General features: G+C 36.8%; 1 protein-coding gene across 3 annotated transcripts; it reads right to left on the bottom strand.

The window, feature by feature from the left end:
- Positions 1 to 1,803: 1,803 nt before the first annotated feature.
- Positions 1,804 to 26,443, bottom strand: TUBGCP5 (tubulin gamma complex associated protein 5). 3 transcript variants are annotated; one of them, XM_048324703.1, is made up of 24 exons: positions 26,269 to 26,443; positions 23,631 to 23,684; positions 23,436 to 23,544; positions 21,329 to 21,425; positions 20,631 to 20,741; positions 19,993 to 20,072; positions 19,365 to 19,500; positions 17,670 to 17,787; positions 16,185 to 16,274; positions 15,377 to 15,470; positions 14,817 to 15,063; positions 14,498 to 14,700; positions 13,730 to 13,845; positions 12,133 to 12,401; positions 10,433 to 10,631; positions 8,837 to 9,025; positions 8,087 to 8,269; positions 7,745 to 7,829; positions 7,521 to 7,641; positions 6,672 to 6,850; positions 5,823 to 5,948; positions 5,165 to 5,253; positions 3,956 to 4,056; positions 1,804 to 2,847 (listed from the first exon to the last, which is right to left on the bottom strand). In XM_048324703.1, exons 1-24 carry the CDS (start codon positions 26,427 to 26,429, stop codon positions 2,801 to 2,803), a joined length of 3,204 nt encoding a protein of 1,067 aa, XP_048180660.1. In that variant the 5' UTR covers positions 26,430 to 26,443; the 3' UTR covers positions 1,804 to 2,800. The 3 variants fall into 3 exon arrangements, with proteins under 3 accessions (XP_048180660.1, XP_048180669.1, XP_048180678.1); XM_048324712.1 differs by lacking the exon at positions 26,269 to 26,443 and adding an exon at positions 25,665 to 26,116; XM_048324721.1 differs by lacking the exon at positions 20,631 to 20,741.

Here is a 26,443-nt window from a genome sequence, read left to right as displayed (position 1 = left end):
GTATGCTGCAACTTTACTAGGACTGCATCCAGAAGTTAATGAGAACAAGTAAAGGTAGAAATGAAATTGTGACAGCATCCAGTAACAGAGTGTGTTCTTTTGCAAAGAATTTTATATACCTCCTTAAAAGCTTAGAAAGTTTTGTTTCTACATGTTTTGCTGGGTATTTTATGATTTCCTTTAGCTAAATGTAACAATTTACAAAACCATAGACTATGACAGAAGTCCTTTAAACCTATACACACATGGAAAACATTACACCTTTCCTAACATCTCCAAAATGGCTTACTTGAAATTCCAGAAGAGCAAGTAAAGCAGATTCAAATGTTGTGTCTCCTCTAACAAAGAGGAAAAGTATCCAAAAGTTAAGATTCAAATCAATTCAGAAATAACTGACAAAAACAGGAATTTGAAAACAAGGTCAAAAAATGTCCAGAAGGAATGGATTCAGGACAGAATCCTGAACAACACTGCTCTGTAAAGAAAACAGAAAATGTTACAAGGAAATCTGAGTAAATAGCTAAAATACCCCTAATCTCACATAAAACCATTTTTTTCTCCAAAGAGGTAAATAACCATTTTAACAAGTGCCAGGGGACTGATGGAAAGGTCCTGGTGGCATCACAGGGCATGCACACTAAAACACAGGACTTGTTTTTTTTTCTGTGGCTCTGAATAAAAAGGAATGCCATAAGATGGACTCATTGAAGGGAATTTGTCAGCCAAGTACTACTGACACACAGAAAGTTAAACATGGAGGATGTCCGTGACTAGAATCAGTAAATGTTGCCAGAGCCAGACTTTCCACTGTGCTTTTGTGATGACAGATGAGCACCTCTTGGAAGCTGGCTGAATAAACGGCATGCAGGCATCACTCATCTGCAATGTACACAGAAGTCTCTCAGAATGCAATGTTAATTCCTAAACAGGAAATTGGGTGAAACAGCTAAATCTTTCAATTGCACAGGGTCTTTCACATAAAAGAAGTAAAATCAGCAAAGGGATTTACTAGGAATTATTGTTTCAACAACATGAAAGATTGAAGGGGTTTTTTTCCTCCCATATCTAGCTAATATTATCCAAAGTAAGGCTATGAAAAGCAGGAATTTCACTGAAGGTAATGACTGTATAGGAAGCAGAAATAAAGCAACCACATTAGATCGTCCAAAAGCACAGAGTACAAGACATACTCAAAAAGTAATGAGCCAATGCATAGAAGTGCTGAACTTCCAAGTACAAGTATGTCCTTTGAAATTCTTAGTATGCTATTCAATTTTACTCTGAGTAAGAAGCAGTTACTAAACAACACACTGTCTCTGCTAGCAATAAACAAACTGGAATCTTAAATGAGAACCAGTCATGGTGAACTAGAAGTACCAATTACTTTTAATAGGTGTCCACCTACCACAAAAAACATCCACTTGGAAAAGTGTGTCATGTTGTAGCAAAGGACAATACAAACATACTGTTCTCTAAAGCAAAACCTCCACTCAGTCAAACAAAAAAGAACATATTACAGGCCAGCAGAAACCTTCTCAGTGATATACTTAAAAAAAAAAATTAATTTCTTTTCCTCAAAACATTTCATAGCTATAACTTGGAAGAACCTCGAGATCTCCTGTTCAAACACAAACACAAATGTTCACTTTCATATAAAGTAATTATTAGTTTACAGCTGAAAAAAATAGTTTTATAATGAGCCACACAGTCTCAGTTGGTAGTTATAGATTTCATTTACCTTAAAGAAACAGCACTCAAACTTTAAGTTAACTGACTGAATTTCAGCAGACACACACACAACAGTGAAATTCTAATTATCAAATCTTTTATTTATTCAAAAAAATCATTAGGCAAGTAGCTATGATTGATTTTATCTTTTTTTAATGCAGGTGTACTGATGCCAGAATTCCAGAGAAACTTTAATGGGGAGGAGACAGGGCAAGTCATCTTGTGCAGAACAAGTTCCCCAGAAATGTACCCTTCTGTATCACAGTCTACTGCTTTACAAGACATCAGCTATAAGATGTAAAAGTTTGCTTGCAAAAGCCTTAGAAGAAGGATAAAGGTCTATTCATATCTGACCACCTTTGAAACATCTCAACAATCCAATCGTTAAAACTAATATATTACACACTGTCATTTTAATCCTACTTGAACTGACTAGAGTTACCACTAAAATTAGTAAGCATTTGAACACTTAACATAAAAAATACTGGTATTTTATGTTCTGCTATAATCCATTTTGATAAATTCATCTTGTATTTTTTACATCAGGTTCTTGTAACAGTCTTCTTAAAGATTTCTTAAGAACCACTAAGCAAAGAAGATAAATGCTTCTTAGACTTTTTTCAAAGGGAAAAAAGGCCAAAAATTAATTCAACCAACCTTCTAAACACCAAGACTTGAGCCACACCACTCCACACTGCCCTGTGACCTACTCACAGCTGAAAAATTAATGGAAAAAGTAAACCATCAATTACTCATAATTAAAGGAAAAAAACCCCTTTTTTCAGCATGAAATACATTTAATGTATTTTCAAGTAAGATTGTTTACATGGAATGAATTTTACACTATACACGTTTTTTGATGTTGAAGCATATACACACACTGCCACAACCAACACACTTAAATACCTGTACATTATTTACATTTTAAAATATTTTACACAGCTCCAAACCATCGGCATCATTTAGCTATATACATTTTAAAGTGGAGTGCAAAATGCTTATGGTTCTTTAACACAGAAATTTCAACATAAATCCTCCTATCAGTTCTTCATTAATTCATTGGATGTAGGTGTTAACTTTGTTCCATGCCAGCCATCAGTGACAAAGCTAAAGATTCCACTGTGAAACAAACCATAAAAACATAGTTAATATTTACATTTGCAGCAGTCTGCAAACATTTATTGCAATATTCAAGTCTGTCCTTTAAAAGGAAGATACCATTTTATTTTTTAAATTGTAATACTTTGGGACTTCAGAGAGTAAGACATTTTTTAAGTCTCTGACAGCTTAGATAATATTTCACCATATTCATAATCAGCTACCCATTAATTATTTCATGTTTTAAGAACTGGTAAGAAATTAGCTCCTTTGTTTGAAATACTGTTGTACACAAAAGAAAAGGTAGTGGAGGTTTATATACAGCAAGCCATTCTCATGGATGGTTCTGCAGATAAGCTCTTGTAGATGTGAGCAGCCGTGATGTCAGATATTGCCTATTTTTTAGGCACAGACTCATTTAGGTTGGAAAAGCCCTTTAAAATAATCAAGTCCAACCATTAACCTAAGACTACCAAGGCCACCACTAAGTCATGTTCCCTAGGCACATCTACAGATGGCGTAGAAACCTGTAAGAACACATATCTGCATCCCAACTAACCTTGATGCCCCACAACCTCACTGAGGAGTTGCCCCCCTAACTCAAAGTGGCACTGATTAACAATTTAAGCTCATACAGGTTGTAAGGAGAAGCATAGACACGTCATCCTCTGCTGTTTCTACTACCACGGAAGTAACTGCCAAGAGATGGGCAGAGCTAAGAGCTCACTGCAGTTGCAGCTGCAGCACCATAATATTAACATCTTATCTGCTCAAGATGTATCACAGCTGTCATTCCCAATACCAACAAAAAGAATGCTCTTCTATGCCCCCAGAACTCAGTTTCATCAGTTTAGAAAACTGCTTGTCACTTGCTTGGCTACACAGCTTCCCCTCATCAAGTAAACAGATAAACTGAAGACAGCTGTCATGGAAAAGCTTGGCACAAATACTCTAAAAAAAAATAATGACTTTAACTTACTAAGAAGTAAGTCTTCATATCCCTCTGTGAACAACTCACAAAATGAGATTATTTAAAATGTGCCAACAAACATTAGAACAGATTAAAACATAAACACATTCCTAGCAAACTTTTCTAAGTGCAGGTATGTGAAAAGCCTCATGTACTTACAATGGGGAAAAGAACCTCGACAGACAGCTTTGTTGAGAACAGTTACAAGAAACATGTGACAGTTTTTAAAATCAGATTCCATCTTCTCTATGGATTCCATCCTACAAAACAGTTTAACAGAGGAATGCTTAACAGACCAGCCCCTATGTTATCTTCACAATATGACAGAAATTTCACAGTAAATGACAAAAGTACTCTTTACTTAGAATTCTGTCTTGAACTTACAGTAGTTCAGTTATGCCTGCATACGCTACTTCTAAAAAACAAAGGCAATTTTGACAGGAGCATCTGAGCATCAAAGGGGCATTAATAACTTCCTCATCATTTTAGAAATCTCTGCAGTCACTTGGAGGAGCTGCGTGGTTCCAACTGACACCTATCATTCCTACATATGTTTTTTGCAAGAGAGCCTTTCCTGGTCCTTACTGCTTTAGAGGTCCTTGGGGACCTACACGGCCAGTAAAACAGAGACACCCATACTGCTTTACATCTTTCACATTTTTTGCATCTCTTGAATTCCACTTTGGACTCTGTCAGCTAGCACTCACCAGTCAAGGGAGAAGACACAGTTCACAACAGTGACTCCTTTCCTTTTTTCCCCTCTCCCAAGAAGATACAGCTGACACCAGCTATGACTTTTTCCTGACACATGCAAGAGCATGCAACCACATGCAATGAGTTTCAGTCTTTATCAACAGCATTCACAAATTATTTCTGACACTCAGAATGAGAAAAACACTCCAAAAATATCAACTTCCTAATGTCACAGGAGAGTGGGATCCAAGTTTTAGGTAGCATCTGGGCCAAAGAAAATTAGTTCTGAAAAATATGAAGTAAGGCAGTCCACACCAGCTGGCTTCAGGACCATACATCAACTTCTGAGTGTTTGACAAAGCCTTGGAGACTTGCCCACTATCATTCATCCTTCAAGCTGCAGGTTGCACAAACAAAAGTATAAATGGGGAAAGGAATGGCTGCAAAAAGGGATCTGGGCGTGCTGGTCAAGAGGAACTCAACAGGAGTGAGCAGCGAGCAAACCCCATCCTGGCGTGCATCAGAGCACAGCCAGATGGACGAAGGAGGTGACTGTCCCACTGTATTCAGCATTGGTGCAGCCTCACCTGGAGTGTTCTGTGCAGTTCTGGGCACAAAATCATACTCAGAGCTGCAAAATTATAACCATGTAGAATTTTAGGTATGTGTACTTACTTCCAAGCCCCCAAACCAGCTTGCCAACGGTCTGCAAACATCAGTACTAAATTTAACACTTTCATTATAGCTTCCTTCACAAAGCTCACCTAAAATAATTAAAACACAAGGAGTAAGTCAGAAATTTATTGTTTTTACAGGTCAGATTAAATTGCATGTGAGACCTTTGTACTGCAGTGTAATAATGGGAATTATTATGCTTAACAATCTCCTAAGCACAATGTGATTCTTCCAAACTGAAGATGTTTGTATTTGTTCTCCAGTTCATTTCCCAGCTGACTACTTGAATGCAGACTTTGCACAGACAGTATGTGGGATAAAAGGTTAGAAAGGTATCCATGTACCTCCATTTCCTGCCATACCACTGTGTATAATCTTCCTTACGTTAACAAGCCTCAGTTTGTTCAAAACCTCCCATCTTTTAGAAACAAATGGGTCATGTAATACCTGACATAAAGAATTTAATTTTATCCTCTCTCCTTGACAGAACTGAGCTGAGAACAGCAAGGGAAACTGGATCTCAGTGTGAAAAGCTACCACTTCCTCAAGACTACCTATATATTGCCTAGTATGTATGCTGCAAAACAGCATAATTAGTACAAAACTACTTTCTTGTCCTAATAACTCAAAATACCAAATATACTAATTTTTTACTCACCTTTTCTCTCAGTAAGCAGCGATCATGAATTGTAGATAGATATCTGTAATGAATCTTTATCAATTGATCTAAATCTTTGGCTTCTTCTACCTGATGCTGAAACTCCAAGCCTGTACTGTGAAGAATCTTAAAAAGAAGACCAAAGTTATTAAATTAAATGCCGCACACAAGTGATTATGACCCTCTCCCAATATATATTTTTAGGAGCCTGAAATTATATGATTCATTCACTCTTCCCTCTCAAATTTAAGGACTAGCCTCCAAATTACCATCAATAGCAAAAATTTCAAGCTCTTCTTATAACTACACAGGAACATTCCTCACATAAACAGATACACTGCCACTACACAAGAGCACAGAGACTATCCCCAGAGAGGCTGAACTGGAGCATATACTAATTTTATTAAAAGCAAAAAAAGGCTGTAATAGAGCAGATATGTACCTACAGGCATTGCCTTTGTATTTGAGAAGTCATGTATACACTGTGTACTAGAGATTTTTGAGCAGAACCATTGAAGTATCTGTTGTAATACTTTTAAAAGCATAATAAGTAACAGTTTACAAAAACCTCTTTTTACATTACTGTGCTTAAGTCATCTAGCACTGGGAGAAACAAAAGGCAAAAGAATCAGTGTTATCCAAAGATCAATCACATGCATGTAGAACTTCTAAAGCATTTTTGGAATTACTGATTTAAAACAGCCAAGTTGAAACTGAAACACGTGCAGAAAAGACATCATATTTACATTTTGCTTGTTTTGGGGCTTTTTTTAGGTTTTAAAGGAAAATTAATACTGCATCTCCAGTTACAAGCTCCTAATATAAATGAAATTGTGAAATAAGACAAACCCTAGTCATGATGTAGTTGTGCAGGCTGTTGACAAAATGCATAAGTTTCACTCTTAAGAGGAACATGCGATGTATTTGTTGTTTTATACTTTCTTTCTGTGGTCCAAATACAGGAAGTATTCCTTGTTCTAATGAAGTTCCTTCCTTAACTTGTGAGTTTTCTGCAGCAGAGACTAGTTCTTAAAAAAAAAAAAAAAAGCAAGACTGTTGCATCTTTTTGGGAAAAGGCTTAAGCAAAAAGACATACCCATAAAGTTTAAACAGTAAAAAACCACATACTTTTAGAAAGATAATGACTTAGCTGATATTCAAAACACAGATGAACCCACCAACTTTCTAACTTAATTTTCTAAGACATGAAGTCTATATCCACTTTATGTGGCACGTGAACATTAACTTGGTGAAGGAAATACTAAAAAAATCTCTTTCTATAATCCCCCAATAGTTTACTGTTTCAATCTCAAATAGTGTTTTTTTTCATCTTGTTTTCTTAGCTTGTCTGCAAGGTATTACTCATAAAAAGACTATACATAAACCTTAGGGTGTGGTAGACAGACTTTCTTTCAATAGCAAAGTCTGTAGAATAAACAAGTTTCCAATATAACTAACTAGACTTGAATCAGAGACACAAAGGGAATGGATGAACGGAGATATCCTGAGGCTGAAAAGAAGTGAAAAACATGCGCAGCTTAATACATGTAAATTGACACTAACAGAGATTATTATTTTATAGAATGAATCAAAATTCTAACTAGTTTATATTACTTACTGCAGAAAGCAGAAGACTATTTATATTCTTAGACCACAAAATGAGTTTACAGAGTATCTTTCATTGAAGAGGTATCTTACCATCAAATCGTAGAACATCTAGACTATACTTGGCCCACTTTATTTGCAGTAAGAGCAGAAAAACTTGATTGTAAATTTTTTGGCATTCTAAGCTTATAACTATATCCACAGGCCAAGGAACCTAAGAGGAGGAGAGGATAATCAAGATAGAAAATATAAGTCACTTTAATACAACATTTCAAATCTGTTCTAGAATAAGAACTGCAGCCATATTAACTCACTACCTTGTAGCTCAATGTCAAACCATCTAAGGTGTGGACAGGGAGTTTCTTCTTTGCTGTATCAACACTTTCAAACGATATTGACAACCTATGTAAGGAAACAAGTGATATAATTGGTGAGAATCTGTATTAAATGAGTAGTTAGTTTCACCAATTTCTATTTCTCACTGCTAACTACTAACTGTCTGATTTAATCTGGAGGACTTCGGGAGAAAACATGGTAACAGCTCAAAACTTCATTAAAACACATTATTTTAATTAGTACACAATAATTAGTATTGTGCTACGCAAGTTAAGTACATAAATACAGCTAAGTGTGAAAGAAACATAACTAAAGCATTGTACCTTGCACTGTCCTCTGGATAGCGTTGTCCAACTGCTTCTTGTAGGTGAACATTTAAGAAAGCAACATTCTGCCAAGCTTCCTTTTCTCTAATTTTGTCAAAAATAGATGTATAGAAGTCATACATGGTATCTCCAGCTTCAAGTAAGAAAAAATTTCTCATTGCCTGCAAATATTCTACAAGCCTGAACAGGAGAAACATACAACATTTCCTCAGTCTCATCATACAAGTGAACAAACTGTTTACATCACACAAGCAAAACACAACTGTTACAGAAACAAAAATCTTAAAAACTCTTCACAACAAAAACTCAGTACTGTATACAAACATAACAAAGTCTACTGTGAATCCATTGTTTAACCAAGGCATTTTTCCCTGTAAGCTTTAACAGCCCACTAACTTCACTGGAAGTGCTCTTAGTATTCAGCTATTCTACAGGCTAGGTAATTCTCAGAAACAGCATAGTTCAGAAATCCTGTCCCTCTCCCTAAAATGAATTTAAAATTACAACACTATTAAGAAACACTGTTTGAAATAATTTCCCCACCAAACATCCACTGATGACAAATGGCAGCTTAGCTGTTTTAAGCTAGACTATCATTTTAGAGCACCCTTTTCTCCTTAATGACTTTACTGCTGGTTACCAAACTGGACCAGAAACAAAATAAAATTGCTTCTTTAATGATGACATGATGACATACCACTGGTAATAAAAAAACAAAGTTAAGGAAAAAGAAATCTACTTTCTTACCTATAATCCTTCTTTAAAGTTTGCATCAGATTACCACAGCATTCCAAGTATTGCTTGTCTATGTGAGGATAAAGACAAGACCTCAGTGTCAGTTCGAAAGTCTGGCAGGTCACAGATTCTGAGGATCTATCCACACAGACATCCCCACCAGTAAACTTCTCATGAAAGTCACTCTGTTCCAAATACAATCTTCAAAATAAAACAAGATACTTAGGGAAGAAGGCTCATTATTCATATAATGTATAAAACAATGTCATACTTTCAAAGATTTTAATCAAATTTGGGTCCTCTGCTCTGAAATATATGGTGCAGGGATAACAAAAGCTGATTCATAAGTAGAGCACTTATCTAGCCTATACAGTGATCCATCATTCTGTTTGTGTATCACCAGATACAAGAGTATCACAAAGGACAGCATTCTATAATCACATAACTGCTTAAGGCATACTTCTGAAAAACATCAAGTTCAAATATTATACAGCTTACTAAACAAACACACTTTGATAGGAACTTCTGGAACTATATTGTGCACATACAGCACTCAGATGAGCTTCCCATGAAGGAAGCATAAAATCAAAGACACAAAGTAAAAATTCAACCAAAAACCACAAAATAGCAAACAACAAAAATCCCAAAACCACCCCCCACATGGAGAATTGGTTTGAGGCATCTTAATTATGGGGTCTCTACATATTATCTATAATATTATATGATGGGAAGAGAGTATCTGTGGTCTACATTTTCAAAGTTTATTGGTTTTTACACAGAAAGCATCAAATTATTGTAATATTTTGTAAAAAGCTAGTTGCCAGTTGAAACCACTCTAAGAAGAAGTCCAGCTCATAGCAACTATTGCCTGGACAGACTGAATGAGCCAGATATTGAATTAATGTAGCAATTTTGAAAAATAGAATAGTCCCAATGAACAAGGGAAACAATAAAGTCCTATCTATGATTTCTTTAAAACAAGCTCCTCCTAGGATTGACATTAAAATATTTAAATACACAATTAGTATTTAGTAAAAACGTAAATAGCTATTTTCTTATTTGTAATCACATAATAAGATTTTCAGAGTTTGTCTTTCCTGCTGATTTCCAAAACATTTATACACTCTACAGGATTCCCCTCACTACGAAGAATGAAGGATTTTTGTGCAATTAACATGAATTTTGGAAGACTTTTACAGTTAAATGATGTAAGCACAGCAAGACTGAGGCTGCATTCTTCTAGAATATACTTGGTGCAAATCAAGGACTTTGTGCACAAAAACCAAGCAAACTCATTTAGAAGTTCAAATTTTCCAATGGCATTCACTATTAAACCACTTACTTGCTAAAAGCCTGTTATGATAAAGACTACTCCAGTTCTCTATGCTACCAATTGCAATAGCACATTCTTCACTGATTTTAATTGTTTTTCTTTAACCATGCACAAGGGGAGTGTCCGTTTAGCTTCTGTCACTGATTGTTGGTGCTCCTCTTTATTCCAAACTTGCTGGTTTTCAGTAGCAGCAGCAGCAATGAAAATGTGATCTACCAAATGTCACCAGGCGGAGCATTGCTCTCAACAACACTGCAGGAAGATCATTCATTTACCTGGCAAAATTAATAGCCAGCAGTGGGTCATGGACATCATCCAGTTCCAAGTGTCTTTCTGCTATAGACTGCATCTTTATCAGGCTCTGCTTTGTGGCCTGCTGTTCTGTAATCATGTCTGGAACAGACTCTTCCCCGTGCCGCAGGCGAGACTGCACTGATTCCAAGAACAGTGTATATAAACTCTTCCGTTCAGCATCTGAATTGGGCAACACATTGGAGGAAACATGGTCTGAACTAAAAGAACTCCACAGTCCAACATTCACTAGCTAACTTTTAAAATGCATTTCAACCACTATTCAGAAAACCAAATACGCTCAAATACATATTTAAAATGATAGGACTAGCCCAATGCCTAAGGTCAGGTCAAACGCATTGCAGAATGGGTGTCTGAAATATGAAGTATTTCTGAGATTGTTAAAGAAATTCCTACTTGTCCTGGGTTGCAGTGTATTCTATTACCATCCTCAGGAGCCGTTGAAACCAGGTGGGGCAGTGTTTTCCTTGCCTCCTCCCCCCAGACTATCTTTCTGTTAATTGCCCATCATTGTCCTGCCGCCTGACTCAGAGATAACTCCCTCCGGACTATCTTCTGTTAATGAGCCTAATCAACACTTTGCCTCATGACTCATTACCCCATTGTGAGATGCTCCACCCAGAGGGAGGAACCAAGCATCCCATCGTGGATATAATCTGGGACTCTGACCACCAGAGGCAACACCCTTCCACTGGATTTCCAGAGGACAGGAGCTACACAGCTACCACTGGACCTTCTGAGGAGGAGCAGACCCTTTGTTTCTACAGGATCACCACTTCGGGAGGACTGCAGCCACCATTCTACCAGACTGCTACCACCACCCTGACTAACAGGGTGCCAGGTTGTATCCTAACTCTGTCAGTTTAACCCAGTGTTATCCGCTTTTATTGGTTTTTTTTTTTTTTCTTTCCCCCTCTTTTTATTTCCCTATTAAATTGTTATTCTGACTTGGTGTCTCCCACTAGTTTGTTTTCAAACTAGCACACTACTTCAGGTGCAAAGGCAGTTAATTTTTAGCACCTGACAATCCTTCAGTATTTACTGAAGTGAACCTCCATAATAATTTAACTATCTCTACTTTAAACATGAAGCAGCAGCAAAATGAAAAAATTTATTTTGTTTCCTTCAAAAAAAGAAACAAACAAAAAAACCCCCCAAACCAAAACAAAACGAACCAACCAAACATCAGTTACAATGTTGTATCATGTTTTACAATCACTCAAGATGAATATCCTAGATATCCAAACATCTTTCATCTACTTAAGAGTAAGCTTTAAAAAAAAAAATTCCGCATGCTATCTTAGATTACTCAACCACTGAGTAATGGAAAACAATTACTTATAAAAAACCACCAGTTTTACTATTAGAACATACATGCTGGTTTTGTCTCGTAACAAAAAAAATGGCTTTGTAAGCACATGAAAAGAAGTTTAAGAAAAATTTAAAGCAATAAAAAGAACATGGAACACTCAACATTATTCACTTCACTCTTTTCACTTGTTTGCAGTGGAAGAGTGTTTTCCATCAGACCTGGAGTTACCAACCATGATACTGGTATTCAACAGTGTTATATTATTCTAAAGCCAGGGGAAGCCCATTACCAGAAATACACCCATACTGTTAGATAGCCTAACGCATGATGGTGTACAAACTGACATCTCACCTCTTGATGCAGCCTGCTGTGGAGAACCATCTTTGCACTGAAGATTCTTCAACAGCTGCATGGATTTTCCAGCCATGATAATTTGCTTTAGCACAGGTTTCAGAAAAGAAACCATTGTGTGCTGTCTGCTTGAAGGGGCCTGATCACTGCCAGAACTGGCACTGGCATTATCACTCATCTTCTCTTCATTCTCTGTTTTTTCTGACACACTATATAATGTGTAGGTAGCATACCAAAAATCTCTGTGATTAACGGGAACGTTTTTGTTTCTGTGAAGAAATAAAAAGCTGTTGAGTATTTTCCTTTTCAAAAGGAAACTTCATTACTAGAGGATACATATCGTATCCTCTTTGTTCTATGCTTTGCCTTTCTCTTAGAACAGTCATGAAGCACTTTCAAAACTGTATAAAATTAGCTCATCCATATTTGCAAACTATCTAGACACTCTGAAAAGGATAAACAATCAGCTCACAGGAGATAAAACAATTGTACAACCAAATAAACCCCAACAGCAAATCAAATACAGAAATTATAATTAAATTTGTCCAGGACATTAACTATTCACTGTGGCATGCATCCTTAGTGTCAAAATGATGAGTGACTGACTTGCAGAGTTATTTAAAACCCCAAACTGAAGTAACTACTACTAGGAAAGCTGAAAAATTCTAGAGTAGGTAAAACTCAATTTGTAGTTCACTTTGGATTTTTTTGTTGTTTATATCAGATACACAGCTTGGTCTTTGAAGTCAGATGGAAAAACCTAAATTAGATAATTAAAATTAGGTAATTAAAATGAAGCGTAACTATAAATAAAAGTTGAGATCAGCCCTGTTGGTAGCACTGAAAATGCAACTATAGAACCACAAAAAGATGACATAATAAGGATGCTAAGGATCTCTGCTACTAAAGATTTATTACAATAGTACTACTAGGGCTGTTGTCTTACTTCATGCTCACCTCGACAGGTGTTAACAGACAGAGGTTCAAGTAAGTTTGGCAGATAGGGGAAAATGGATTTGTAATTACAAGCCAGAATTTTAATTTCTATATTCACTTTCCTCTCCAAGCTGTCAAAAAAAGGGACCAACAAAATGTAGCATAGCAACAGAACAAAACTTAACAGCTCAAATAATGTTTAGGGTATATGCATCTAATTCAAGACAACATATTAACTTTACTACAAGTCAGAAGCAATGAGTATTTTAATTCTAAATAGCATTTGAGTCATAACAACTAGAGATTAGTAGAAGAATTTAAAAGCAAATTTTGTAATATTTGCAAATGTCTTGGGTTTGAAAAATGGTTAATTCTTTTTTAAAAAGTCAGTACACTCAGAGTCAGTCTGCTCATTATTTACTATAGATGGAAAAAAAACAAAATAAGTGATTTCTACTCTAGAACAATGTGGTAGAGATCCATATCTATGTAATTTCCCTAATGGGAAGTTTTAGACGAGTTAGGGAAGTACGATTAAGAAATCCCTTCTTAAGCAAAATAACAAATGTGAAAACCTACTTTTACTATTGCCCTTTACCCTAGATTATACAACAGGTTTACTTGCACAGCATTAGGTGGGTCTAGTACGAAGCATCCCTACCTCTGAATAATAAACTCCTTTGCAGGATCAAACAAATTACCATGGACTATCCACTCATCCACTGTCTGTAAGTATGGCCTCACAGTTTCAACCCAGAGGGAGAACAAAAGGGATACCTGAATTTAAGGGAAAAAAGAAAAAAAACTGGCTGAATGTTTTTATACCAAGCATTGAAAGCAATAGGTAAAGTCTAATCTCTTAATTGTGCAACCACAGTTTGTAACACATAGATAACTACACTGAAAGATTTTAAAGATAAAATGTTAATTTAAAAATTACAGCTTTTTTTTTTTTTAATGGAAGCCTGTATTGTTCATGCTTCTCCTTGTTACTCTTGTCATCACAGATCCAAACAGCATTTTTTCACTCTAACATCTCTGAAACAGTAAGGGATAGTAATAAAACGCTCTGTGGTTTCGTAACATAGAAATCAGGAAAACAAAAGGACATAAAGACATCAACTATATTTTCAATAATATAATCACAAGTTACTGTAAAAATCCAAACCCTCACATTTCAGCATTAACTGAATTATTCAGTCATAGAAATAGGAGGGAAAGCTATTCCAAAATTCCCTCTTTCAGAACAGCTTTCTGGCCTCTGATTTTCCACAGCCCTTTCCCTTGGTCCTCAATAAACACTGCTCCTGACCCTCTTATAAACCTTTTTTGTCCAGGTTAAGTGAATTCATGTCGAAAAACAGTAATCCATTAGTTACTAAATCTTCTAGTGTGCTGTTCTGTTAAGGAAGGGCATTATTTTCCCTACCGTTTGCTCAGATGCCTCTCCAACACTGTCATATTCAAGAATAGCTTTGTAGAGGGTATTAAGCAGATGAGATGCTCGTACAACATTTCTAGTGTCAGGTGGCACTTCCGCTACTCCTGTGCTGAAAACCTTGTGAAGTACCTTCAGCTGTGCCAGTCGGGGAGACAACTTATCTATTACTATTGAAAGTGTGACTGTTTTATCTGGAAATTAAAAAAAAAAACCAAGATGCATAAAATAACATCCAATGGAAGAGCAAATTTTGTCAGTGTTAATTACTTGTGTGTCCCCCTCTTGCAGAACTTCCCTTGCACTGTACCTTTGTTGATGATGCATTTTTCAATTTCAGTAAGTTCTTCTTTAAAGCTAATGAAATATTTATACAAAGCCCACATAAAAGCTTGGTAGGTTCTGAACGGAGCTTCAGTAGTCTTCTTCGGAGTGGAAACTGTTCCATGCATTATGCTTTCTGGACTGTGTCCCATCACTTCATCAATAAACTTCTGGAGTCTAAATACAACTTGACCATATGCTGCTATCTGCTCCAATACAGATCTCAGGCAAGTCTAAAAAAAAAACAAAACAAAACCACCAAACTTTTAAAACCATATAATAAAAATTGTATTTCATAATGCCTACAAATTTAATTACAATATTATTTTCATGAATTAAAATATAATAAAGTTCTGCAATTGCTATTGCTTCATCACATTCTCAGATACAGCAACAACCCATTCAGTTTTATTAAGCCAGATGCTCTTATTTAGACAAAGCACAATTGTAGAAATATGATTTTTCCACAAGCAGTTTAATTTCCTATTCCCACAAATTACATCTTTCTAATGAGATACATTCATCTGAGATGCAGAAACAACTTACATGGGTTAAATGAGTTACAATAATATCATTCCGCACAGTCACTTTTCCATCATTCAGCTGAAATATAAAAAGCTTTTTCACTCCTGAAAGTAGCCTTGAAAAGAAACAAAAAGAGTAATTTTCCCCCTTAATGGACTTATAATTATATATAATTAATAAAAGAACTAGGTCTCCCTTGCCTAAAAGTTTATTTTCTTTGAGTAACAGGAGACCACAGATCAAGTACGATGCTATTGGTACTGTAAGTTGTTGCTCTAACAGGAACAATTGAATATCAGCATGAAGTAAATATTTCCTAAAGTTTCTTTCCACTTGAGGTAATTCCAGCTATAGGATGACTCAGCCTATTTTCTAAAACTGGACACTGTTTTAAAAATCTATAGGGACAAGATAAGAACAAAATGGTTCCTTTTTAACAATTAGACTTGAATAATCAATGCAAAAAAGAGTAGTAAGCTACTTTCTTCTTCACAAGTCACAGAATAGAAGGGACCTTAAAGATCATCTAGTTCCAACCTTCGGGCTATGAAGTGACCCCCCTCTCACCAGAGCAGGTTGCTCAGAGCTCCATCCAGCCTAGCCTTGAACACTGCCAGGGATGGGGCATCCATAACTTCTCTGGGCAACCTGTTCCAGTGCCTCAAATGCGAATGTTTAACAAAGAAATGCAGCATCTTTATTGTCAGAAACAGTGTAAATTAAAAGCTCAGTAATAATTCCTTCTTCAGACATCTTCAAAGATAGATCTCTCATTTCCTTGAGAGAAATACTAAAAGTTAAAATGCAAGCTTTGTGATGCTGCTCTTACCAAAGTGTTTCCCGTATAACCTGATTTTCCGTGACCAGTGTTCTCTCCTCTGGCACGTACAAAGGATCACTGGTGTACAAATGGTGGTCCCTTAGAAAGAAAGGAAAAGAAAACAATTTAATGGCTGAAATAACAGCTAAATCACCTGAAAGTAAGAATGAAGCAATAATCTTTAGGTTCAGTTTTGTTCTGCTCATGTCTGAGTAGATTTAATGCTCATGGGGACATTTTAAGTAGATAAACAAAAGCACAGTTTGTTTTCATATTGTTAAGCAAGATACTGTAGAAAACATTCAAATATCATCTAGTCTCACACAGCAAGACAAGAAATTAAGTAGCAAATTCATGAAGTCCTGAATTTCCACTATTTTGGGGGGGGGGGGGCTGGGGCTGGGGGGGGGGTTAATTTTTCAGTTATTTTTCATTTAGTGCTGTGAAAACTTATCATTACTTTCTGGGAAAAATACTAAGCTAAAACATAAAATATCAATTTCTCTAACCCATGTAAAAAAATTCACTCTTTAGCTCAGAAGTTTGCTTAAGAAGTGGAAACTGTCATAGCCACCTAAGAAGTTTCTCTCATGCTACTGTCCTATGCAATTCTTTGTAAACCTTCCTCAGTATCTTTTCATATTTTAGCGAAGTATAGAATGATTATTTACATTTTTAGTATTTTTACGCATTAATATCATCAGTGGCAAAAGTTAAGCAATCACACTCAAAATCAAAAAGTCCAAATTAAGTAATAGTTATATATCATACATATATATAAAACATACATCTCCTAACAACACTGCAGCAGAAGCAGCATTGCTCTATTCATGTTACCCATTTTCTAATATTCATTGCAAATTGTGTCACAACTGGCCAGACAACCACCTTATACTAAAATAACTCCGTGATTAAGAAATTCATTAAATTAAGAAAACCAAGGGCAAATCTAATGAACTTCATTACTGATACATCAAAATTTGGGACAGGAAAAAATTACTTCTTTTTATTTTTAATTCTCATTTTCTTTCCAAGGCCATGGCAGATCATGGCAATATACTGTTTTATGTTCCTTCCCCACACAAAATCTATGTTTAAGACTAACTTTGTAAAGGAGGCACCAAAAACATTTTAAAAAGTTAAACATTAGGGGACTCCTCACTTCCAGGACCGCTTACGACCGACCTATACTAGGTCCTCAAGAGACCTTCATAAGGGTGAAGCCACACAAAATTTAACAGTAAGATTTGCTTCTTTGAAAAATGAAACCTCTCGGACATGAGAAATTTAATAAAAATTAAAAGGATAAGAATCTACTAATAGAAGAAGCAGCTCATTCATTTATCTTATTAACTTGTAGCCCTTTAATTCTGTTTTTAAGTGAATTGTAATAATTATACTATCTTTATGCTTCCAACAGTAAAGACGCTTAAAAAAGTCAATATTTAGCATTGTATGCCAGGAAGGAATATGTAAGTGATATTGTTTTCTTACCAGACTGCAGCCAGGTTTGAATGCAAGTGCAAACTATGTGAAAAACGAGGAGCTCTTCCTGTCCAGTACTGAGGAACTACGTGCTGCTCCAGCCAGCTGCGGGCATCAGGCTCACCGACTGTGAAAACATGTGACAGTTAGCAAGGTGTTTTAATTTTTGCAGGAAATGTTTATAAAACACAGGAAGAAGTTATTATGAGTCTGTTCACTCAGCTGCAAAATCACAGATCTTTTCAAATGAATTACCCTTTACAACCATTTACACTTTACTGCACTGGGAATTTGATAACACTGTGCACAAATTAATTTACACAAAAACACCGCATTTCCCAAATGTTGCAAAAGTCCTAAAAAATAAGCTCTGCTCACCACTGGTGAGGCCTCAACCTGGGTACTGTGAGCAGTTCTGGATGCCACAATGTAAGAAAGTTATAAAGCTATTAGAGAGCATCCAAAGGAGGGCTACAAAGACGGTGGTGGCCCTAGAGGGGAAGCTGTACAAGGAAGAGCTGTGGTCACTTGGTCTGTTCAGCCTGGAGGAGAAAACACTGAGGGGAGACCTCACCACAGTCCACAGCTTCCTCACTAAGGGGAAGCACAGGAGCAGGCACTGATCTCTTCTCTCTGGTGAACAGTGACAGGGCCCAATGAATGGCCTGAAACTGTGTCCGAGAAGGTTTAGCTTGGATATTAGGAAAAGGTTCTTCACCCAGAGGATGGTTGTGCACGGACGGGAACAGGCTCCCCGGAAGTGGTCACAGCACCAGCCTGACAGAGTTCAAGGAACATTTGCACAACACTCTCAGGCACATGGTGTGACTCTTGGGGATGGTGCTGTGAAGGACCAGGAGCTGGACTTTGATAATCCTTGTTGGTCTCTTCCAGCTCAGGATATACTATGATTCTGTAAGCTTGGAGATTTACATGGTTTCCAATTTTTTCTCAAAAAATGTGCTTCTGTCTCAGGCAATTCTCAAACACTATACACAAAAACAAGCTGACTTAAAAAATAAACTGCCAAATGCCATCAACTTTATCACTATATTCCTTTTTACTAGACATTTAGTAAATTACCTACAATGTTTTTTTCTTAAATGGGATTGTCAAGAGAACTTTACCTAATCCCAGTCAGATAGCTACTACTCATATAATATATACTATGCACTTTTCATGTACCAGGTAAACTGTACCCTACAGTATTTTATGAAAAAGAATACAGCTACATTAATACTCCCTGAATCTATTCAAGAGAAAGCCACTAATGTTTTCACTACATAAACCTATTTTTTTCAGAAACATTTCATACCCAGAACTGCGCCAACTATTTCTGTTGGAAACTAAGTCTTGTTTCAGCATTCTCATACTTAATAAAAATTTACATTATATCCATACAACTACATGCTGCATTTACTGTGTAAGTTTTCATTTCTATATTGGAATATCCATGTAAATTTCCACAGAAATGAACAGAATTCTTCTCCATTAGCAGTAACAGAAATCAGATCAAACTTTCCATATTATTTCTTCACTGTAAAAAAAAAAAAAACCCACCCCATCAGTAACGAACAGTAATGTGCATCTGATACTACAATTACAGATCTGTAAAACAATACCTCACCAAAGAATAATTTAAAAAGCTGCATTACCTTGCTAAATTTTAGTACGTATAGCAGAAGAAATACAGCTCATTCTAACCTTTCCAGGAAGCATTAGGTACTATCTTCTTATTTGGATCTTGGTCTTCTAAAGGTGTCCTGTCTACTTGAATACCCGAGTCCTCCCTGCTCAAGGGCTGAGTGTCCTCTTCCTCTTCACTTTCTCCAGACCAATCCTATGAAGGGCAACAAACCCCAGGACATTTCAGAACAACATAGCAGACAGATCTATATTCAGCTCCTATTCAAGCCAAACATTAACTATTCACTTCTTTCTAACATTATTAAGTAAATTCAGGACACTAGGACTAACATCACTGTCTAACAGAGAATGATTTAAGTTATACACAACATTAATAACCAGGCAAATGAGAGATCTGGAAAAGATCACAGAATGGCGGCAAGTTCTGATTAGGTGGAAGCAGGGGTCAGCAGAAGCAGACAGTTTAATTGCAAGACTAAGTCAAAACATTGTGAAAAACAAAAGTATTTCTATTACTGTTATTCTGCTTGAGGCTGTGTGTTATTTCACCGTATTCAGCAGACCATTGGAGAATCCTGCAAGAATCAACATGCAGAGCATACAAACTACGAAAACTCCATCAGGTCTCTAGCACACTTCAAAACAGTTTATACAGTTGGGGTTTTTACCTTAAAAAATCACTTACTGGTGTATCTACGCCTGGGCCAAAGAAAATTTCCTCTCCTTCCATCAAATACTTTCCCCAATCAAATTCTTCTTCCTTTTCTAAGAGAAGTGTAAATATACAAATATTAAGTATCACATAACTCTGACTTTCTTTTCCTCTAAAAACACTTAAAAAGTTAAAATTATCTTGATACTCTATAGCTAAAACAAAAGACATTCCCTTCTACTTAAGGTTACACCACTGTTCAGTTAGCAAGGTTATGCACTTTCAACATGACGTACATTGTGATGTATCAACCATGTATATCCCTTATTAATTCTCAACTTTCTTGTTTATACACTCAAAATATGCAACACAGTGTGCCATCAGCACATTTGTCCATATTATGTTACAGTACCCTACACTTTAATCCTGGAAAAACATGCAAGAATGAGACACACTACTTATTGTGACTCTGAAGTCCCATTTAGCTCAATGGAAACATTCTAAATGTATCGTTTATGTATGCACAAGGATCCCAGAGTGTAAACAACATAAACCAAGAACTGTCTTACTCTCCAAAAAAGACACCACACATCATGATGTGATGTGCGATACTTTTAAAGTAACAATCACACTTACAACATATGATATCTTAAACGTGAAGCTTACTCAACTGTAATTAGTGTTGTTTGAGATAACCTCTTCATATTCACATTCCTGGAATGGGCTGAAAGTGCATTCAAAACACCGCCGAGGGAATGTGCAGAGATCATTCAAAAAGGAATCTTAAGATGCAAGATTTTCTTTAGGTTAGTCTGAAATATTCTTCTTTCAGTCTATGATACAACACTGTAAACAAATGGGGGATGGTATCCACTCAAACTTAAGCACAAGCCTCATTTTCAGGCACTGAGTGAAAAAGTCCTACTTTAGAAAGCAGGCAGCTGGGATCTCCCTCTGGAAACCTTCCAATATATCTCCCTTTCCTTGATTATGTAGGAAACATAGGAATTTACATCACCAAAACTGTTTCAAGAGATCTAATATTGAGGTGCAAGACAGAGACTCAGGACAGAAATCCACTGTCTGTCTTTGAGCATGTAAGCACTGCTGAACAGGTAGAGAACATTCATTTGTGATAGCGGTACAAGTCAAAGAGAGTTCCCAAGGTTGGCTGGAAAACTTAATTAGGTGATGCAACATAAACGGGGGTAGGAAAGACTTGCAAGCTATTTTAAATGTATAAATTATAAAAAGAACCAAGAAAGCAATGTGAAAGAGATAATAAAATGAAGAGGAAAAATGTCCTTCTTATCAGATTGCACTGCGGATTATATCTTTCATGAGCCATACAAAAATCTTGGAAACTTACCCACTTCTTTGACTCTTGGTTTTTCCACATAGGTGGTGTTGGATGGAGAATCAGACAAACACAACAGAAGAGACAGTATGGAATAGTGTGTATCCGTCTTTAAAACACATTAGAAAAAAAGCAAGTCTGTAAGTGGTCTAGAAGATTTTGCTTAGTAACAAAGTCAGCCTATTATCTGCAGGAATACTCCCCATTAGTTCCCATTCCCCAGCCCTGAATTACAAAAATAACATCTGCAACATGATATTGAATGCTATCCATTTTCTTCTGCCTATTAATTAGCCAATCAATATACAAATCCTTCAAAAGCAGCCACAGCATATGCTGTCTCTTACTGAGCTGATAATCAGAGAACATGGAAAAGATCCAAGTACTGCGAAAGTAAGAAGTCACCTCAGGACAAGAGATAATGGACAGCCACATAAATGTGGACCAACTAGAAGGACACAGGTAGTGGGCCTGCAGGAAACCAAGTCTTGGGTTCCCTTTTCACATGGCCAGTTATTTCAAACAGAGGCTAAAATAGTTAGCTAAAATCACTACATTTTAATATCACGTTCACATTACCTTCTCACATCTGAAAATCTACAAAAATAGTTAAGGATGAATCTTTAACTCCAATATTGCAGTCATGAAACAGAGGCCTTCAATCAGGTAAGAATACTGTGCCAGCACTGGTATGGTCCAGAGATTTGTATTATTGTCTATTCCCTAAAATCTGTTTACCAATGTACAGCCATTTCTTACTATAAAAAGATTTTTATTTGGCCTCATTGTAACTTTACAAAGATCTTCAGCCAACCATTTCACATCTAGACTCATGGAGATTCTGCTATCTAAATCCTTATACACTTTCATACATTCATAAACATACTTACATAGCTGTTTCGGAATTAGTTCCTCTTGCATTTTAGAAAAAAATAACTCAAATTTCTGATAAAGCAGCATGATACTCACCAGCTATACAAGGATTATAACATGTTCCTACTGAACATTACTGATTTTACCAGAGTTTGTCAAAGAAAACCAGTAAGTCATTGACAGAATCACATGTGTGAGCTGGTGTTTCACTTACCAGTCACAGAAACTGATAAATATTTAATCTTCCCAGTTATGTGTCACTGCTAAGAACTAAATGCCATTTAACTTCCCAAATATGAGATTAATCTACTTCCAGCCACACCCCAGTTGCATTTTTAAAAAGAAAAGGAAATTAAAATCTTAGGACACTTGCAACATTCAAGTATTAAGCGCTTGCTTGGGTGTTTGTTTTGGTTGGTTCTAATATCATTCGAGTCTCAAAACAAGTGCTATTAAAGGTACATTTTCAAAAAACTAAGAGACTACAGTATAGTAACTGAAGATATTTGTAAGCTATTAAGGGCTCCTGGGTTTTCCCCACAGATTAAAAGGAACCTAGAATATGTAAATAAAGGCAAATGTCAGTTCAACGAGACGTGAAGTCAGACTGCAACTCAGAACATGCAGCTCTATTAAAGAACACCATTATATGGAGCACCATCTCTTAAAACACAAGCTTAAATCTCCCAACAGCAGGAACTTTTGAAGATCCAATTCATTATTACATTGCCACACTGGAAAAAACCTAAGTGAGACAACTGTTGCCATATTCATCCATTCCGTATCCTAAACTGATTTGATACAAAATGTATCAATGGTGAAACACACCCATAGTCTCAATAAGGAAGCTACAGAACAGGAGCATTCCAGCTGGAAACCCTAAAACCAAACCATCCAGATAGATTACTTAAGGTAAAAAAAAATATGCAAAGAATAAGAAATGCTCAGTTCATTGTTGTTTTAGAACAGACAGGAATCTAGATTCACCTAGACTCTAGCTACAACATTTGTACAATGCTGACCCTACAACACACGCTCTGCACTGAGATCGTGTACTTTAAGTCATGAAACTCCATGTGCTGAAACCCTGAGAAGACAATAAATGCATTTTCATTTCTGGAAACACATGACCTGAACAGCAATTCCAAAGCTTACTACTAAGTCACCTGAAATTTCCAACACAACATTACAATTGAAGCCCCCACTGTCAGTGTAAATGCAAAAGGGATGGAAAAAACATACATACCTTTGTTTCTTCAGTACTTGGGAGTGGCAAGTTCAGAAATTTTTCTGTTAGTCTTTTCCAGCTTGCAGCTTTTCCAAGGTCAGAATGAATTACCAATTTTTCATGTATTCTAATAACATAAATAGTATCAAGAATGCTTTTTAAAAATATATATCTATAACCAATGCATTATTAATATCTAGACATAAAACTTACCCTTCTATTGTTCTCTCTACTTTATGGCTGTTCACATCAAGAAAGCGGTGAAATCTGCATAAGAAATCTGCATTAGAATATGTTTAAAAGGAACCTTAACTAAGGAAGAAAATAAAGCTGATTTACATATATGAGGACAACATTACTAGTTTAATAATGCACATTTAATTCAGCAACAGCATTAAGCATCAACAAAATTCAATTTGTCTCTTAGGTCAAGAAGGATTAAATATAATTGGCCTGAAAGACAGAAAAATTGAATGCAGGTTACATCTAACCAGCACTCTAAGCTGAATGGAAAATTACTACTGAACCAGCAAACTAAGCAATTAAAGTATGCTGTCTGCTAAGTCAGCTAGAGCAAGGAGATCAAGAACTGTGCTGTCAAAGGCACTGGTGTCAAATGCACAAAATTATCCGGGACCTGCTTCACAGGCACAGGCAAAACAAACACCCACATGGGAAGGCCTCAAAACCCAAAAGAAGCTCCTTTTTATAAAGGATAGGGGAGAGTGTCTAAGAGAAAAGAGAGCTTAATCAAAAATAAAGACAGATGTACCAACAAAGGTCTATCTGTATGTATAGGGACAAAACAAGAACTCGTGAAAGGTAAGATGGACTTTGGAGACTAAATTAGGCTATGGAGACTAAATTAGGCTATGAATAGGTTCTTCAGATACAGAGATTAGAAAACAGGGAATAAGATGTGACAACACTGAGCACAAGGTCAATACACTCTATAAGCAGGCCCTCAAAACCAAATTAATGTTTTCAGCAACAGGTGACAGAAAGTGGTAAAATTTTCATGACCACAGACAGAAATGAAAACTGCTGAGTCTGAATCAGGAGCAACAGTTAAGCTTAATAGACTGAAATTCAAAAGACAGTATGAAATCACCTCAGTGCCAAAGTAATGAACTATAAAGTGAAACTGTAAGGCAGGTAGCAAGGATTTTTAGTAAGTAGCACCAGAGAATGAAGACAGGCCGATATTAAAGAAAAGAAAAAAAAAAACCAACTTTGCTAACTACAGACACATTGGTCTGACTTCAGCTGTGTATAAGGATTAGGAATAAGAGCACGATCAAATATAGCACTGACTGCATAGGTCTATGTCTAAATAGGCATTTCGGTTTAAGAAAATACAACTTATCTAATTTATTATAGCCTATTAGCTTACATAGGAAACAATTTATTCAAAATAGTGGTAAGTACAAGAACTGGAAGACTTAGATCACACTGAAAAGACAATAAAAAATCAATCCAAGAATCTGTACTGAAAAGAAAAATTAAGCTGCAGGGAAGTTATTAGTGAAAATTCTTTAGTCTATTACTTAAAGCTTTAATTAATGACTAACACAAATTCAAAAAAAAAAATCAATTTTTTTAGGCAAGTTGGGAACATCATGAATAGAAGAGGACTACAGTGCTGCATGAAAATAAATAGATGGATCCAAGAACTACAGCACAGAAATATCATCAAATCTAACAATACAAATCACAAGTTCCACAAACTTGAAACTAAAGAGTTTCTGCTACAACATAAGGTCTCACTGTTTGCAAATTTAATACTAGATAGTCTCGGGCTGATGTTCCATGCACATTCCTTGGGCAACAATCCTGGTATGAAAACACCCTTCCTCTTTCCCAAACCTCCCTGCCAAAAGTTTCTTGTTCACTCTGCATCATCCCCTCTGTTTTCCTGACATGTAAAAAAAACCAAACAAAATCCCAACAATTCCACAATCCAAAAGAGCACACAGCTACACAAGCAATGGGTGACCAAAACTGAGGTTGAGATTTGCATATTAAAATAATTTTATTTGAGTCTTTATTTGAGTAGCTAGGATTCACACAGATGCAATGCAGTTGTGCTACTGCTCCCCCAAAAATGTATTTAATCAGCATGAAAAATGCAAAGCAGCATTGATTTTTTTTTTTTTTAATATGGATTAGGCACTAGCTCTATCAACTTCTGCAGAAGATTTCAGAGGCAGCAGTTAGTGACAGTACGGGTAATTGGAAATACCTCACCTAAGAGTTTCACAGCTTTCACAGAATATCCTGAGTTGGAAAGGACCCACAAGGATCATCGAGTCCAACTCAAGCAGGCAGAATACACTGGAACAATAACTGTGATAACTGAAAAATGCGTGTAAAACTTGAGTAAGGGCATTTTAGGTGGCAGTATAATAGAATTAAAGGCCTACAGATACGATATATTACAAATTAATAAAGACCATGTTACTGACAAGCCCAAATGACACCAAACACGTTCTCATCCTGCAGACTGATAACCTTTCACACAAGCAGCACAGCATTCTTGGCCAGAAGGTTTATCTCAATTTGGCAGAGTCCTTCTCACTTGCTCTTTACACACGACCATAATGTATCTCCCTCCAACAAAGTTTCGGGCGGCTAAATGAACACGCTGAAAAGCACCTTTTTACTGAGCAGGAGAAAACCCCAAAAGCACCAAGATTCAAACGTGACGGAGTAGCAGTCACTGACCCTGTGGCACAGACTCGTACACGGCCCCCGGCGCTTCCCCGGACACGGCGCACGGAGGGCGCGGCGGGACGCGGCCCCGTCCCACACCCCCGCGGCAGGCACCGGGACCCTCCATGCTCCCGCTGACCTGAAGTTGGACCAGGCAAAATTGAGCGCCGCCTGGAAGCGCTCTCCGCCCAGCTCCTCCTCGGGCACGCCGGTCACGGAGCGCACCAGGGCGCGGACGGCGCGGTCCTGCTCCTGCTCGAAGCGGCCGCGGGGGCCGGGCGAGGCCGGCGGCGCCGCCATGGCCCGGCAGTGGG

The sequence above is a fragment of the Corvus hawaiiensis genome, chromosome 2, assembly GCF_020740725.1.
Source record: "Corvus hawaiiensis isolate bCorHaw1 chromosome 2, bCorHaw1.pri.cur, whole genome shotgun sequence".
NCBI classification, from domain to species: domain Eukaryota; kingdom Metazoa; phylum Chordata; class Aves; order Passeriformes; family Corvidae; genus Corvus; species Corvus hawaiiensis.
This window is presented reverse-complemented; position numbering and strand designations above follow the sequence as displayed.

Excerpts from the sequence above, each read along its gene's own strand:
- TUBGCP5 (XM_048324703.1), bottom strand. The coding sequence starts at position 26,429 with ATGGCGGCGCCGCCGGCCTCGCCCGGCCCCCGCGGCCGCTTCGAGCAG. Across the intron at positions 6,851-7,520 it reads AGATGTTCTACGATTTGATG|AACTAGTCTCTGCTGCAGAA; the intron begins GTAAGATACCTC and ends TTTTTTTTTAAG. Across the intron at positions 5,949-6,671 it reads ACAACTACATCATGACTAGG|ATTCTTCACAGTACAGGCTT; the intron begins GTTTGTCTTATT and ends CTTCTTTTTAAG.